This window comes from Desarmillaria tabescens, assembly GCF_030435595.1.
Source record: "Desarmillaria tabescens strain CCBAS 213 chromosome Unknown EV420scaffold_77, whole genome shotgun sequence".
Classification (NCBI taxonomy): domain Eukaryota; kingdom Fungi; phylum Basidiomycota; class Agaricomycetes; order Agaricales; family Physalacriaceae; genus Desarmillaria; species Desarmillaria tabescens.
Window position 1 is genome coordinate 140,761 of NW_026848376.1, and position 16,854 is coordinate 157,614.

Consider the following 16,854-nt stretch of genomic DNA (forward strand, 5'->3'; position numbering starts at 1 on the left):
TTGGTCTCTGGGAAGGGTAATGCAACACCTTATGGTGGTGAGAGAGAGGTGATCCACGACCGCTTCTCAGCGTTAACTACTTCACGTGAACGTGCCACACGCTTCGATAGCAATCTCCTGTATGATCGGGTATCACAGTTGGAGTGCGAATCGAAGTAGAAGGGTCGCCTGATTGTCCGTATGTCCCTTGCTAGGGAAAAAAAAGACATCCTGAAGAAGGCCTGTGGCTGGTATGGATACGGCAGGAGAAGTTTGAAGAATGACGATACAGTGAGATGGCCAGATCTTTTTCAAGATGATTAACGAGGCGGCTCATCGAAGCTGACATGCACCTGAGTCGCGTTCGGGACTGGAGCTGAGGATACTCCTTTCATGTCGGTGGAAGTTGGCGACCCACTGAAGACGCGATCCGGCGTTGCTTCTTCAAGAGGTCATTGGACGGCAGTAGAGTGAGATTCAGGCGCTAACGAATAAGACGTAGTCGTTTATCCGATTTCCCGAGGCGGCCTTTATCATTGTAGTTGTAAATACAGATGATACAGCCATGGGGCCGGAGCCGTTCCCAGGACTGAATAGCTCTTGAGATTGTTAGGCATAAGAAGGGCATTCCGACTGGCAACTACGAGAATTGCACTAGAAAACATGCTGATATTGCCCTTCTAAAGACGACACGAGGATAGGTGTGTGAAGGCGAATAGAGGAAGAATCTATTCGAGAAGTGCAACATGGTCGAGGTACTCTGTATCCCGCCTGCTTAACTGGTAAAGAAATCAGATAGAGAATCATTGGAGCTGAAGAGACTCACGAACCTGGATGCAGCATTTCCCAAGCGAACTTTATCCAATCGCACTGCAATGCCTAACATTATGGGGGATAAGATGGAACGAAAAAGTCCCGAGAAGCGAGAAATCTTGGAAGGAACGTCTTACGATATGACTTGCTTGCATTGTGGCGGCGGCCCCAGCCTGGCGGTGTATTAGTTGTTATTCGAGCGGGTGAGAGACCAGCCAAATGCTTAGTACAAGTACATCTGCGGCTTCTTCGCTCCTTTTATTGGCGTGTCCCCGCTGATGCTGACATTACCAGAGTCTTATATGTTGTCTAGGGTCTTGTTCGTAACACGATTCAGTGAGTCGTAAATGGGTTTCTCCTTCAAAACAGCAGCGCCAAACACGTCTTCGAGAAGGGGATGCATCCCATTTGCAATTAGCCCCCACAGATCGATATATCGATTGCTGAAGAGCGCTTGTGATATGAAGGAAGGAAATGATACCGTGGCATTGAGAGACAAGGTGGTATTGGTATTGGTACCGGCACAAGGTCCCAATAAGGAACGGTTGGCAGGCGATCGATCAATCGCCCAGCCACTTGTCCGAGCTGGTGACCACCTTCCGGCAGTAGGTAGGTGTAGTAATTTCTGAACTTGGACAGATAAGTAGCGACTAAAGTTGCCTACCTTCACTTTGCGCTAAGAAGCGTCTAATGAGGGACCAGGGTGCGTGAACGGTGACGCCCTTCACATCATGATCCTAATTTTTTGCTTGGCTCTTTTTAGTATCTTGTTACTCAGTGAAGGGATATATCCTTGTAGCATCGTAGTATAACACATATCAAACATAAAATATTTAATCGACATATAAATAAGTTAATTCCCCCAACATCAGCAAAATAATTTAGACTTTGGTTGACGAATCATTCACAAGAGCTGACTCTGGCTCCGACTCCTCCATTTGCTGAGTCGTTGTGGTATCAGTCGACTTTCGCAGACCGTCAATTTGATGCCTAAGAACAACAATTATCACGTACATTAAATTCGGCAAACACTGGATGTGAAGATTGGGCCTCGTGAATCGACATTGACGGATCCAGCTTTTCTCGAAGGTAATCTCTAGAATTGAGTCTGATGGATGATGATATTGTAAGCTTCACTCGAATTACGAAAGAAGGTCAGGCTTACATGGCTAAAAACGAGTTCAAGTACGCTTGAAGAGATAGGAATCAGTTGAACGAAGATGAAACTGAGGAAATGAACCTTACACTTTGCAATTAAGAAAGAAATTCCTCCGTAGACTGTCGCATCGGGAAGGACCAAGAACTACAAGAATACTTGTTGAGCACAAACGTGGATTTCGAATCGAACTCTCATCTTACCGTAACCAATGACCCTACCGAGAGTAAACTATCGGCGAGTCTCAACGGTAATGGTATATAGAGGCGACAAAAGTACTTACGTCGTGATGAGGTTCGTATTGACAGTGAACAGTGTAAGAAGAGTGATAACATGATCACTTCTATACCGGAAATGTCAAACAACCGTCCATCGTGAGAACGACCACGCACCTGATGATCCCTGATCGAACTCGATGAAGACTTGTAACTACAAGGCAGTTGAACCGTCACTCGAAACGGAATAGACATCAAGCCGCTTACTCATAGCCAGAGTCACGATTACATCAAAGGCCATGCCACTTGAAGCCGCAAGCTTAACTGCAAGCTGGGAGGTGTTCGTTGGTCTGGCTTCTGTAAATAATAACCACTCACAGAAAATCCAGGTGAGTTGGAAGTCTGTAAGCGGTGCTGGGAACCGAGGACACCCATAGCTGCAAAGTATCAGCACCGTCACTGATTTTTCCCAAATGTATTGACGGACCGATATACGATGCTGAATTCAAAGAGAGGTAGGTAAATTCAATAGTAGTGACAGTGTTGCCCTACTGACCGAAATTAAAGAACGCCAATGGAACCTGTCGTGGGACATGAAGACGTGGTAAAGAAAGAATGGTACAATGCTCCTACCGTGATAGCCATAAAGGTGATTCGCATCCATAAATTCAGTGAAGAAGCGCCGATTTTCCATATGCGCCAACAGAAAAAGCTATCAACTGGCATAAATAAGACAGATTTCTGATAAACGTTTACTCACAGCTGCATGAGAAGCACAGAGCAGACCTAGTCCTATGAGCATATTGAGAGAAGACCAAGAAACGACGCTGACTCCGATGATAGACGACTCCTGTCGTAATGTTAGTGTCATAAGTAACCTCACGACAAAATAACAAGACTTGCATATGTGGTCAATCTAGTTACCTTGTTAATGAGATGCGGCTAAATGTAAAAAATATGAATACATACGCTACGCCACTATCGGCTCCTCCTTCTTCCAATGCAGCTGGATTGGCGAAGTCGCTCACCAAAAAGCGATACATGCCAGCCATAATCACACCTTGTTGAACAGTATCTAATCCCTGTTTGTGGGATATCAGATGAGTATGATTGATGGCATTACCGCATTGGATGAAGTTCTTACGCTGCAAGTAAGTTGAGTTACATTGTTGTCAGCGTATATAGAATATCGCCACTTACACTATAACTAATACCAGAAGCTTCAACCACCAACGGTCAGATCGAGCCCGATTTGAAGTTATGTAGAGAAACGTCTGAACGCAGATAGCACCGTACAATCTTCCACGCTGTTAGAGGTAGTGATCATCTACGAGAGAAACTTAATACATACAGCATCGCGAGACTGGCGCCAATATATAGGGCCCCAAGAGTGTTGTCTAGAGCAGGAAGTGAAGTGGGTCGTGAAGCTGGTACTGCTGACATATTGGGCTCCGCGACAGTGGAAGGCAACAAGGATGGGTGTTTAAATAAACAACATACCCTGGGTCAGAATGTATCACCGGGTCACCCGTGATTTGACATGAGACACTGGAACTGGTGAAGATGCGCGATGGATCTAACGATGAAGATCCGATGAACTTGAGATTTAGAAGACTGTCGCATTAAGCAAAGTATAGCGAGGACTGCAGAGACATCCACTACCCCGAGAGGGCTGCGGTGTAGCGCTCTGATGCCTGGTCTGGTCGCTGACCCTACAAGTGGGTGGAAACTTATAGAGATGATGTCGGTAAGAGTTTCCGCCGGATTGTTGGATAACATGTTCCACGAGCTATGAATAGACGCTGCTTCTTTTCTTCATCACATCAACTCAGCGAACCATAGGCTGGGTGAAAAATATCAGCATCAGTTCTCATTTGAAACCTATTACTCATGTAACAGCCTCGCTGGAGCAGGCTGATGTGAACATGGTTGAGGTGATCTTGTTTGAATATACATCCTTGCATTAATATTCTGGTTTCGCAGGTCGAGAATTCGCAACTTGGTGACAAACACTTGGGCCATCAATACATGTCTTTGGGAAGCGCCATTTTTCTTGTTGAGCACGTCCCTTGCACATTTTTTGATTTCGAGCTGCACCTTCAACTTCAGCCTTTTCTCTTCGCTCATGAACTCTCCCTGTAATGAACATAAGCACCAGCTTAACAATTCCTCAGGCCGACTTCACTCACATACTAGCCTTGGCATGTAGCTCCACCTTCCACAGCACTTTCCATCCCATCCCTTCAATGGACATTGTCCTATCTGACTTGACAAATTCCCGTAATGTCACATTTCCACTTTCATGCACTATGAGTATCCGGAGAGCGCCGTTTGCTCAGATAGATGAAGAGACATTATAATACCTTTATATAAATAAGTAGGGCAGGGATAAACGCTAAAGACTCTACTTACCAATCGCCTGATTCCCGCGCGCGCCGTAGAAAGGACGGTACCATTGCTTTCTTGCTTCCCTATCGCAGTGTGTACTCGACTGCGAGATGGCAGAGACCAAAAATCGGCCTGAGCGACTGTAAGAAACCCTTCCAGGGGAATAGAACTACTGCGATACCTCTGGAGATCCGACTAAATTCGGGAGTGCAATAAGGGCCCTGTCAGATTGGTCCTTGGACGATGAGCCTGGCGTGCTATCTTTCCGGGGCCAAAGGCACTAACAAAAACCTGCAGTAATCCAAGGCATTGACATCCATCGAGAACCGGAGAAGGGGAACGGGCGATTCAGACAGAGCTGCGGACCCTCCGATGCCTGCTCCTTGACGCGACGCCATACGTGAAGCTTGGGCCTGATGTCTCGACCTTGTCTGCATCCTATGGTGTAAATTATGCCTCCAATGGGACCGAAAGTGATGACAGTCTTCGCCCGCTATCCCCGTACACCAAGTAATCCGTCGCTGCGGGCCTTCCAAGAGGAAGTTGGACACGAAAATGGACGCAATGTACGCGCTGACATCGATACAACGAATCCAGAGCCATCTCAAGAGCAAATTCACTCGTTGTCCAGGGAGATGAAGAGGGTAGTCACACCAGAAGAATGGTACCGAAGGATATGGCTTGCAAGTGGTGGTGCTCGAACATTTTGCCGATTCTCCCGATTTCATTTCACTTTGCTTTGATTTTTATTTTTTGATCTCTGCATTCAAGTAAACCTACTCCTAAGCAGTTCCGGGTGATTTTGCAATGTTCTCCGTGGTGTTTCTGGTGTTTTTGGTGGGCGACGCATTGGGAGGGGAACGTGGACGACAAGTTGGTCGGAGCGTGAAAACATGGCGGCTTGCCGGTGATCGCCTTCCGAAAACCACTCACCGCTCGTCTCCTTAATTTTACTTCTGCTTTACACAACATCGTTCGCATCGATCTTTTCTCGAGATGAACAAGCACAACAATGTCCACTGTTGCCCGGAAACGAATCTTTAGACCCAGACCTTCCCAACGCTGCCGCAATTCTTGAAGCCAAACCAGCTCATACAAGGGAAAACGTGCGGAGCTATGAGTGATAGCTGAATTATGTTTGCCACGCCTATACGTGTTGCCAAAGGTGCATATCTTACTGTGCTGCGGTGAAAATGGCTGACGGGGAGTGGCGTGAAAGATTGATATTATAATACGCAGCAGTATCTGTGACCTTCAATACCAATCTCGGACCTTTGGTTTCGGAGACAAAGTCGATGATAAGTAGGGCCTAAGAGCTTGAAGAGCCTGAGGCTTGATACACGAGAGACGAAAAAATTATCGGAAAACTTCATCGAGCCACACCATGCGTATAAGGCTATGCTTAGGATTCATTCAAAGCGTAATGTCGCTGCAGCACCAGCATTACAAACCTTCATCTGGGGTGAATCTGACCTCCAAGGATGGCCATTAACCCTGTCTAACTTACCTCCAGATGATCATGGTCAGTTTGTCGGACTTGCAGGTTGGACCATTCATGATTACATGCCGTTTGGGTATCGTCAGACGCCACTTAACGCTATTCTATTTTGCGTTAATCCAGAAATTTGATGTTCCTGAAACGTCTTTGCCTTGAGGCGCGAAGGCACCGGGTGCCGCCACAATCTGCTGGTCCTTTCTCGAATTATCTGTCGCTGATCTTGAAAGGGGTATTTCCAGATATTTCCAGGACTTTCTCTTGCACCGAGTCATAGGTCTGCTGCCTTCCTCTTTAAATACGCCCTCGCTCGCTTGAATTATAGGACTTGGCATAACGGACCCCTTGCGGTCCCCCAGTCTTATCAAAGAAAGCATTGCTGTTCGTACGTGGCAGGCCCTTCTCTGTTTGATCGCAACCTGATTGTGTTTTTTTGACAGATACTCTTTGAAGATGTTGTTCAGCGACCCGCTAACAAACAAAGCTCAATACGAGAAATTCATGGACTACTATAGCAAACTGTATCTCCGGAACGCTTCCGACATTCCTTCTTTCATGTCCACGATTTTTCATTGCGATGACCTGGACGCTGAAAACGTCCCAAGGATCAAAAAGGAGAAGTCCAAACAGCCCGCCTTCATAAATGAGATGCCCACGGAAATATTGCTTGACATTTTCTCTCAGGCCATACCTTCTACTACTATCGATCCGTTTAACGCCACCGCCGGTCCTTGGGTGCTCAGTAAAGTGTGTAAGAAATGGAATTCCATCATCACCACATACGCACCTCTATGGACGAACATCACCATCGACACCAGTCCTAAGGCTATGAACGTCCTGAAACCATACAGATGCCTCCTCGACGTCCTTAAACATTCGCAGGACCAACCGCTCTCCATCCGTTTCGTCGAGGGAGAAGACTCCATGCTTTCCGTCACCCACATGCTCCTCCGCATCCTCATGAAGCACGCTCCTCGGTGGAAAAGCCTCGACTTCACCTTATCCAACCCCGAGACACTAGCCGTACTCGACGCTGTTCGTGGACGTCTCGGCTCTTTGGAGTTGCTCAAGTTTTCTGGCTCTCCTGGGATGATTGCGGACATGCCCTGGTCAGCGACGCCATGCAGTATCTTTGCGGATGCGCCCAAGCTGAAATCCGCCGATGTATCTATGGGAGGCTTCACGCTGGAGCTCCCATTCGCTCAGCTGAAATCATTCAGCGATCATTGGTGCGGCGCTCGGGCCAAAGAGATGTCCATACCCGAGGGCATATCGAAGTACCTTCAGGAGATGGGACAGGTGGAAGAGTACAAGCTCTATGGACCCGAACTCAAGAACGTCACGCCCATGACCGACAACATACGACTCCCTTTTCTGCGTACTCTTCACGCCGGAGACCCACGTGTCCTTCGATCCATCATCGCACCCAGGCTGGAAGAAGTCCACGTCCAGCTGTTCAACAAAGATTTCCGAGAGGTGAACCTCCCCGTCCTTCTGTTTCTAATCGAGAGATCCCGCTGCTCCTTGCGCAAGATCACTTTCGGAGATTGTATGCCGGTGGTGAACAAATTTATTTCCATTCTTCGGGTGTCGCCCGCGCTGGAAGAGCTCGCGTTGAGTTTTACCGTGTGGAACGATAGGATGGATTCCTGTCTTCTGGAGATTTTGCCCTCTATTCACGTCAAAGAAGGGGGAGAGGGAGAGGGAGATAGAGAAATGCCGTTGGTGCCCCGCTTGACCAAACTCAACATTATCGTTCAACATAAACATAAGTCGCGCACGGTGCCATCAATGTCGTTCCTGAGGGATACCTTGATTGACGCAGTCGAAAATCGGCGCAACCACAAGATGACGGGTGTGGCTAAGCTTGCCAGCGTCGAGGTACGAGCTGCTGTTCTGGTTAAGCAGGATATTACTGTTTCCCCAGGAGCGGGGAACGTGGAGAGATGGAATAGGTTGAAGGACGGAGGAATGGGGGCGTTGTTTCATGTGATTGGGGGTAAGGCCGACGAAGAGTGTTCGCCCAGCAATTCGCGTATGATACGCGTCGATCCCGATCCCAGAAGTCCTGCATATCTGCAAAGAGAGTACGTCTGAGGAAATGGGATAAAGTGAAGAAAAATCTTCTAATATTGTACTACTTATACGCTCCTTCGTGATATTTACCATTCGTCATTTTAAAAATTAAAAGCCATAATACGTTAAATGTGAATACAGTGTACATTATAGTAGAGATTTCGAAATATTCATTGAATGGACCTTAACCCGACGTCGTGCCATTGTAAATGAGTTCGTTGATTGCCAGGCTCACTGTCAATCCGAAGTTGTCCTGTATCAAAAGAAGCATCAGCACCTACGAGGTACAGCATCGGTCTTGTGTTTACTCACCGATCCGGTAGCCCATTCCTCCAAGACCGCCAAATAAACTTTAGCGTCGCTAATGTTGATGCCGCCACCAAACCCACTCCCAACGCGCTGCGAAAAGTCCGGCATGGTTAGATTAGCTGGAGCAGGATGGGTGGGGTACGGAACGGCTAAGCAGATGTGTTTAATGGAAGCAACATAAACATGCTTATGACTGACCTGGGTAGTTAGGGTAATCGAAACGACCGAAATAGTGTCCGCTGGACCACTCATTAGATGAGTAAAGAGAGGTGGGGAGCTTCGTAAGGAGGAAGACGGTATAGTTGTAGGTGGACACGCTGTAGTCCGCCATGGGATCGTACGAGAAGGCAAAGCTTTGCCCGGGCAGGATGACCGTCCCATTGACCGGCGAGGTGATAGTACCACCAGCTAAGATGAGAACTGGGAAGGCGAAGAGAGTAAGAAACAAAGGAAGGAAGTACATTGTTGTTACTGAAGACTACTGACTCTGACAAAAGCGCTTTTATAGTCCGTCCCCGGGGGAGAGATACAAGCGACAGTCAAGCTGACTGACCAGGGGGGCAGGCACGGGCGCTCGCGGCGGGCCCAGTTCCCGAAGTATGGAGGCATTACTCAGAATTCGGCGCTGAAAAACTTTGAGTGACCGAGAGAATGCGAGAAAATCGGTAAAAGGCCCATGAACATCGGAGAGCGCGGGGAAATTATGAACTTTCGGACTTTCAAAGGTCAAGTCGCATGTACGGATGATACTGCAACGAGATTGTAATATGCACTTTGAGGTGATATAACGCTTGAAGTCCCATCTTAACATAGGTCCCGGTCTGCAGTGACTAGACATTGGTGAAGGAAAGATCAAACGTGGGAACGAGTACTAAACAAGGTGCGTCACTGGACGACTTGTTTCATCTTTCTCCGTCGGACTTTTCTACGCCGTAAGCTTCATGGCTGGAGCTTCACGAGGTCCACCAAGGTCGGTTACTGCAGTATCAAGCGAAGACATGAATTTTTGGGGCGCAAGATAGGTGAACGGGGGAATGGAAGTTATTTAGTTTTGACATGGGCGGTCTGCCGTTGCACGAGTTTTTATCCCCTAGCCGATCTGTTTCCCAGTGTCGTTTCCAGTCAGAATCCTTTATAGACTAAGAGTAGGAACGATAGAAATTCGATCGGAAGGCATTATGCAGAGAACTGTTGGTTTCGAGAAAAAGACTCGCATTATGTAAACTAGAGGGTACGACAGAAAGAGAAGGCGGGTTCCTTGCCAATCCTTAGGGGTCGCAGATCGAAGGGATGTTCGATCTTTACGAAACATAGTGCCCCACCCTATACAAAAGAATTCATTCAGCTGTAGAATGAAAAACGTAGAATGCACATGCACTACCGACTCCCGAGGAATCCCATCGAGCTAGAAACGATCCAAAATCTCCCCAAATCTCCCACTTTCCTCGAGCTGCATCATGATCTTCCCCATAAGAGATTTTTCTGCAGGAATCTGCCCAAGTTCAAACACCTTGCCGTCCCTTCGATGATATACCTCCTTCCCATCAGACGGGCGCACCTTGATGCACGCCTTCACTGTCTCCACATACCCCGGGTGATACTCCCTCTCTAGTTGCGCCAAAAGCACCGCCTCGGGGATCTTCTTCCCACGCACGGCAGTTCGTAAAGCCATGATTAAGTACGCCAATGCGTCATGGTCGTACGGCCCATTTTCGAACAAACGATGTCGGTAATGAAGGAACGCCATGGCGAATCGCATATCGGTATATGTAAATGCAAGCGGTACCCCATTGCTATCCCAGAGGATGTAATCTGCATGCGGGTAGACTTGAAGATAACTTTTCTGCTGGGCCAGGTCGACGTACTGGTGATAATCGAAGTCGTCGAAGTGCCTTGGCTCAGGTAGGTTGAAGTTAGGTCCGACGGCGTTCCGTGCGGGGACTCTAGGTGCTGGGTTGGGGATAGGGATGAGTATGCATGGTGGAGGCATTGCGTCCTCCGGGAAGTGTACGATTACGCAAACATCCTTCTTTGGTCCTACTTGAAGTCCGAGCTTGGCTATCGCTCCCGTACCAATAGTATATGACGGAAGCTGTTGAGTGAAGCGTTTTAATTGCCTCAAAGCTTTGATGATAACGTCAACATCGTTGCGAGATACTTCAGGTATAGAGAATGGTGGACCCCGTTTAACAAGGGCCTGCATTCGATTCCATAGAGGTTCCCCATATTCGCGCTTAAGTTGGTCCTGTACGGAACGTTCTCCAGAAACACCACCTTGAGTCTGAAGTACTCGATAAACGTAGAGCAGAGCTCCTTCCGCGCCAGGACCAGACGTGGTGAAGAGCATATTCCGCATGTGAATAAATGCGACAGCACCAGGGACCTCGTCGAGCTTGATACCGAAGACATCGTCTGTGCCAGGTTTTGTTTCGACAACGTAGTCGTACTTTGTGCTGAGTTCGAGGTACTCGATGAGTCGAACAGCGTGTGGTGACCGCCGATGCCCAGGTGGACATGTCGGGAGGTCAGGTCTTTTGGTGTTGCTTTCGCTATCTCCGATGTGAACGTCGTTAAATGCGGAAGAAATATCTATCAAAATGGATGAATACTAGTCGCGGATGAAACGGCTCATCATACCCAAAGGCTTGCCGCATTCTTTCTTATGCTGCTTCCAATCAGCCACTTGGCAGTCACGACCGCAATATCGAATCTCGCGTCCGATGGATTTGCACCGAGAGCAAACTGTCATTTTACCGTCCTTCTCTTTGTCTTCGACCTTGAGACAGCACTGACAATGGAGCTTCATCTCTTTGCGACGTTTAACCTCGTCCCTCTTAAATTGCTTGCTTGCAGTCTTTCCCATCATATTCTCGAACATTTCCGAGTGGTTCTTGAGAGTAGACTTGGTTTTCGAGTGTTCAGTGGTGAAGACAGTGATCTCGGGTGTTATACCTTTGTATGACATGAGGACGTTCATAACAAAGTTTGCTGGGCAATGTTGAAAAGCTGCTAACACAGATATGTATTTCCACGCACCTATATATTCTGATCTGATCATCCTTGCCATTGAAAGTTGTGCCAAGCGAGCCTTATGAGTGTCATCTTCTTTGAACCCAACCATTTTGTCGAACCGAGAGTTGGCCATAACATGAGGCTGCGTTGGAACATTGGCGTTATCTGGGAGCACGAGCTGGTGCATGAGATCGAGGAATCCCTGTCCACCTTCCCGCGTAACCTCGTCCCTGTTCAGCTCCGGACAATCCGCCTTACTTCTGATGAACGTGACATAGGTCGTGTTTTGCTCTGCCGCGCGCAGACCAGCTAAAAAATGCTTCTCCCGCTCCTCCGCTGAGAGTGCAAGCCACTCCTTCTCAAAGTCCTCCTCAGTTATAAGGTCGACGATGCGGCATGATCGCCGGAGCTGATTGGTGGCAGTGAAACGACGGAAGTGAATGAACTCGAGAACAACGTCTTCGTTCGTTGTTTCTTCAAAGACCGAGGCAGATTGTGAACGAAAGTGGTGGGAAGACAGAGGAGCTTTTGGGTCGTAACGTGCTTTGGTGTGACGATCCATTACCGTCCACCAATCCGCTGTGTGCGTCTCGATGTCGGGGGCATCAGGAAAGCCTAATATTCGGTCAAAGGGGGATTGATTCAGATTTTTGATTGGTGGCATGAGAGGCCAGTCGATAGTGAGAGAAATCGCGAGGCGGCGGGGAAAATAACAATAATTTGCAATTACAATTAGGGGTGGGTGCCCTAGAATCTTTTCCGTAAATATATTCCAACACGCGCGTGGACTGTGTTTCTGCTGACTTCGCCCATACTCAACGTGTTTTCAGGGATGAGACCACGGAAATATACAAGGCACCCTGCGATCTCGGACCGAGGGGAGGACCTTTGGTGCGCTCTGGTGCCCGTAGATTGTGAGTGCAGAGACCGTTACATCGAGCCGTCCGCAAGCGCGATCGAAATCATACCAAAAGAGTCAGCTCATTCTCAAATGCAAGAAAATAACATACATGGCTATCAAAATTAACGGATCCTGCTCAAAATCCAGTTACGTAGATGGTGATGAACTATGATATCGATAACGATGGGATGAGATATTCATGAGTCAGAAATGTAGAACCCGTTGACACGAAGAAGGGAAGAAGGATGCTAAGGGTCTGCATCATTATGCAACTATTTAGTAGATATGGGCTCAGGGCAAAGGACCATTTAGCTCAGTGTGTTGGCCCGAAATATGAGTAAGTAATAGATGATTCCTAGTAAATATCGGTGATTATGTGATTATATTTACAATAAGGTAGGAAAAGAAAAACCCACCACGATCAAACTCAGAAGCCGTGTTAAAGACGTGGAAGATAAGGGAAGAATGCCAGTGAATAGATCGTAACATTGAAGGTTTACTCTTGATTAGGATGGACGGGAAGTGACGTGTTCCGTCGTCGAGACCGTTCAACGTTCAAATGTCCAGGTCCGAAGACCAGTGCTCCACTAACTGGCGGTGATTGAGAAGAATATTTAACGTAGTTATATGAACCACTGCGCATGCACGCATTTTTTGCAAGATCGTACCAGGGGAAAGTGACGCGTGGGAGCAATATTTTAAGGCGTCACTCTTCTTCAACTCCCATGATGTCTACCCTGGTGGCTACCTCAAAACAGCTCTATTCCCACCGGCCGGCAACGCAGATGTCCTGCAACAAAACATTGTTAGCCGGCACGAGTTACCCGACTCAGGACTAGGCGCGCTAGTTGCTCAGCTGGCAGCTTGCATATGGTAGAAAGTACAATATACAGACTGCTGCTTCGCTCTCAATGATATATGGGGCTTCACGGGACGTGATGGATGGATTATGCATGCTCTGTTACTTGTCTTCAAGGTTTGGCCAAATGTAGAAACGAGACTATGCCCTTCTAGGCTCAAGCTTTCGTATTCCAGCGTCTATCCTGCACCCAAGCTGGAGAGCTTCTTTCTTATATAGGATATTCGGGTTCACTAAGACGCGTTGTTCCACGTGTAGAGATGTTGAAGAGGCATAGATTCGGAACTCGTAGAATTCTTCTCCCCGTCTTCGGTCTGAAGAGTGTAGGAAATGGCTACCGTCTTACGGTATGTTGTGACAGGCTTTATATTTCTTACCCTTATCAGATTTCAGTCCGCAATCCTGCCCGGAAGTCAGAGCGAATGTACTCTCGTTACGCCCAGCTTGTCTTAGTAGGAAAGAAAGAGCGCTTGGATGAAAATTACTTATCCGAAGTTCAAGAAGTTAAAAACCCGACAGTCGAGGCGAGTCTGATCTATATAATGTTCCTTGATACACGGATTTTGAGTATTCATTGAAGCTATGGAATGCAGTGTCTAGTACGTTTGTATCCTAAAGCGTGAGTTGATTTTTACAATTATTATTTACTCCATGCAGTGGCTGACGCACCTTATTAGTTTCATGTATAGTATAATGGCAGAATATATCGGCTTGTTTGCAAAACTACGAGGACAACGGAAGTCGAAATTTTTCTTGCTTCAATGTTGCTGGTCGGTCCGGCAGATCTTGCGCGACCCTTGGTTCTACGGTGCGATCATCCGTAAGTCCACATTCATCCATTGAACTTGGACACTCCTGTGTCAAAGTGTCTGGCTTCAAAGACTCTCTTACTTCCCCTGTTTGAAAGGCACAATGACTATGCAACATGATACAGATTGCGCTCACCGGATACCCACGATATGAGGAGATCGTATAGTGGCCATGGTGTTGGTGATGTCGATCTTCGGCGATCACTGTCTGCTGCAAGAAGCCGCAAAAGAAGCGGATAAAAATCTCGCATAAAGCCGGTACCTCGTCATAACAAAATAATTACATCACAATTACACACAAATTACACAGGTCCGTCTTCCATACTCTCTGTCATTCAGCACCAATGATGATCTTGATCACTAGTTGTCCCTTCTCATCTTTCCCCTTAGCCATAGCCTCGAACGCCTTCTTTACTGCGTCAACATTGAAGGGCACTCGGTGGGTTATGAGATCCATTATTGGCGGTATTGAGTCTGAACAAAAAGTTAGATACATTATGTCGCGAACATGGGAGTGCTTACTGCTAGCAAGTAACTCAAGAGCCTCCTTATACGTGTCTGCATACCGGAAGCTCCCTATTATGTCAACCTCTCTCGTAGCGGCATTGCTTATGGGTATCAAAGCGTTAGGCGTGCCCATTCCAATGAGAAGGACCTTTCCCCCGCTTTTCGCACTCTGATTGACATTAGCTAGAATTCGAGAAACCCGGAAAAGAAGAGGTACCCACATAGACAGCCATTTGAATACACGGTTCAGCACCAGTACATTCATATACGACATCATATCCTCCGCCAAATACCTCCGCTTGGGCTCTACTCCGCTCGAGACCATCAACGCCTTTTGCTGGGGCCTGCGGCGATAAACAAAAGATCTTTCCCACAAGTCCACGGGATTTTGCATATGCCAGCCGTTGTTGGTTAATGTCAACCATGGCAATTGCTTCTACAGGCACGCCCCTTGAACGCGCGAGTCCAGCAGCCAGCATCCCGATAGCTCCAGCCCCGAACACAAGTACTTTGCGCGTGTTTCTCGAGACTCCAGCCCGTTTCGATGCTTGCAATACGACAGACAAAGGCTCGGCGAGTGCTCCCTGCTCGCACGATACCCCGCGGGGCAGCACATGCACATATTTCGCAGGGTGATTTATCCGCGTCTGCATCGTACCATCGAGATGGGGGAAAGTTTTGGCACTGCTCCGGAAGCGCATCCCCTCACAGAGGTTGTACCGGTTAGATCTGCAATATTCGCATGATCCACAAGGAATCCCGGCTTCAATAGCGACGTGCTGACCGGGACGAAGGTGCGTGACGAGAGGCCCAACGGCGGTGATGATTCCCGCTGATTCGTGGCCAAGGACGAGGGGTGCTTGGAGAGCAAAGGCGCCATTACGCGCGTGAAGATAGTAGTGCAGGTCAGACCCGCAGAGCCCGGTAGAGAGAACGGCGATTTGAACGTGATGGGGAGGAGGGGGCGGGAGAGGGCGGCGTGTATAGCGAAGATCGTGTGGGCCGTGTAGAACGAGAGATGAAATGAGGGTGTCCATTGTTGGAGTGGGTCAAGTTGGTGTTCACTTAAATATTCCCCTTTGTCGGAAATTCGGGCCGGAGTGAGACTGGCAGACATATCCCCCCGATTTTGCGAATGTTCTGTTCCTCTATCAAGGTATTGGCTCCGTTAAAAAGGCTGACAGCCCTGAATACAGAGGTTGGTATACTTTACAACCCTCTGAACATGCTTCCTTGGCGACGCACCTACTAGGCCTTCATAGCCAAGTCTCACCCTTGCACGAGATCATAGCTGAGTTCCGCGGTGGCGTGGAGCTTGGGCTTCGGGTCGGTGTCGTTTATTGAGCACTCTGTTCCGTCAAACGGCTAGGTTATCAATTTCTGATTCTCCATGAATGGAAGAAGCTCAAGAAGAACGGGTGCAGGTGGTAATGACGGTGGGTGGCGATAAGCATGTTTGCTTTTTCCTTTAGGACACATGCAAGGCTCGTATCGATTTTTCCATTCTGTGGGACCAGGCCAGGCTGGGTTCCAGGGAGCATGCACATGGCTGAAAACGATAGATGTGGGTTGACGCCTAAAGGCACGGGAATGTCTGAAAAAGAAAACATATCGGACCGTTGTATTCGGACCGTGAGATTTAGGGGGACGGATATGTGGCCCGGTAGGGGCAGGCGCATTTTTTCCCTTCCAGAAGCTGACCCTTCTTCCGAACGAAATTGCGGGACCGATGTGGAAGCTCGGTGTGGGCACGTAACGCCGGTACGTAGCTTCATTCAAGCTGCTAGTGAATCTGTCCGACATTCTGTGCAAGCGGGTGCTGATTAGGTGACGCGCTCTATGCACCCGTTTAACGCCATAATCAGAAAATATTATTCCCCCGCTGTCGGGAGGAGAGGCGACTTTCTGATTCAATTTCTGATTCTTGGGGACTGCCCGAGCCCACTGACCCTTTGTAAAAGCGAAGAGAAGAAAATGGTGGAAATAAGCCATCCCGGATCCACGACAAATTCCTGTGAGGAGCTACCGCGGGTGCCGCGAAATTGAAGCGCGCATGGTTTACCCCAGCTTTCTCGAATTTGGTCTCTCTTCATTGGAAGATTCAACTCTAATTAACTGTCGGTACGGTTCCATCGGTTGAAATTGTTCCTTGGCACGCCATCAAATTGCGCGTAACAAAACATTCAGGCGCTCTTACACCAACTCCCTTCCCTGGACATCTGTCTTTTAAATTGTACAAACACTCCTGAGACTCTATGACAGATACTCGCAACTGTCAATGTGCGCCTACGAATATGTCGACTAGGACCCAATGAAAGACGAGCGGCATGGACTT

The 16,854-nt window shown here is 48.0% G+C and overlaps 6 protein-coding genes across 6 annotated transcripts; 1 reads left to right on the forward strand and 5 right to left on the reverse strand.

The window, feature by feature from the left end:
* Positions 1-1,540: 1,540 nt before the first annotated feature.
* On the reverse strand, positions 1,541-3,653 carry EV420DRAFT_1752727 (uncharacterized protein). Its single transcript, XM_060480418.1, has 19 exons — positions 3,515-3,653; positions 3,364-3,462; positions 3,287-3,308; positions 3,133-3,245; positions 3,067-3,079; positions 2,996-3,013; positions 2,924-2,949; positions 2,797-2,875; positions 2,720-2,744; positions 2,651-2,662; positions 2,542-2,600; positions 2,431-2,494; positions 2,341-2,377; positions 2,232-2,291; positions 2,152-2,179; positions 2,038-2,095; positions 1,958-1,982; positions 1,807-1,900; positions 1,541-1,757 (listed from the first exon to the last, which is right to left on the reverse strand). The coding sequence occupies exons 1-19, from the start codon at positions 3,604-3,606 to the stop codon at positions 1,674-1,676; spliced, it is 1,008 nt and encodes a 335-aa protein (XP_060323586.1). The 5' UTR covers positions 3,607-3,653; the 3' UTR covers positions 1,541-1,673.
* A 633-nt stretch (positions 3,654-4,286) lies between these two features.
* On the reverse strand, positions 4,287-5,256 carry EV420DRAFT_1485989 (uncharacterized protein; the record flags this gene model as incomplete). The annotated part of the gene is made up of 6 exons (XM_060470328.1): positions 4,287-4,299; positions 4,353-4,470; positions 4,576-4,691; positions 4,725-4,831; positions 4,918-4,989; positions 5,206-5,256. 6 exons carry the CDS (start codon positions 5,254-5,256, stop codon positions 4,287-4,289), a joined length of 477 nt encoding a protein of 158 aa, XP_060323587.1.
* A 1,069-nt stretch (positions 5,257-6,325) lies between these two features.
* EV420DRAFT_1134484 (uncharacterized protein) lies at positions 6,326-8,218 on the forward strand. The gene is made up of 2 exons (XM_060466001.1): positions 6,326-6,431; positions 6,487-8,218. The coding sequence occupies exon 2, from the start codon at positions 6,500-6,502 to the stop codon at positions 8,141-8,143; it is 1,644 nt and encodes a 547-aa protein (XP_060323588.1). The 5' UTR covers positions 6,326-6,431; positions 6,487-6,499; the 3' UTR covers positions 8,144-8,218.
* EV420DRAFT_1769267 (uncharacterized protein) lies at positions 7,870-8,894 on the reverse strand (the record flags this gene model as incomplete). Its single annotated transcript, XM_060481017.1, has 3 exons — positions 7,870-8,375; positions 8,435-8,580; positions 8,630-8,894. The coding sequence occupies 3 exons, from the start codon at positions 8,892-8,894 to the stop codon at positions 8,307-8,309; spliced, it is 480 nt and encodes a 159-aa protein (XP_060323589.1). The 3' UTR covers positions 7,870-8,306.
* A 942-nt stretch (positions 8,895-9,836) lies between these two features.
* On the reverse strand, positions 9,837-12,107 carry EV420DRAFT_1650557 (uncharacterized protein; the record flags this gene model as incomplete). Its single annotated transcript, XM_060478470.1, has 3 exons — positions 9,837-11,020; positions 11,069-11,419; positions 11,468-12,107. The coding sequence occupies 3 exons, from the start codon at positions 12,105-12,107 to the stop codon at positions 9,837-9,839; spliced, it is 2,175 nt and encodes a 724-aa protein (XP_060323590.1).
* A 2,236-nt stretch (positions 12,108-14,343) lies between these two features.
* On the reverse strand, positions 14,344-15,556 carry EV420DRAFT_1485993 (GroES-like protein; the record flags this gene model as incomplete). Its single annotated transcript, XM_060470329.1, has 3 exons — positions 14,344-14,486; positions 14,535-14,688; positions 14,741-15,556. The coding sequence occupies 3 exons, from the start codon at positions 15,554-15,556 to the stop codon at positions 14,344-14,346; spliced, it is 1,113 nt and encodes a 370-aa protein (XP_060323591.1).
* Positions 15,557-16,854: the final 1,298 nt, after the last annotated feature.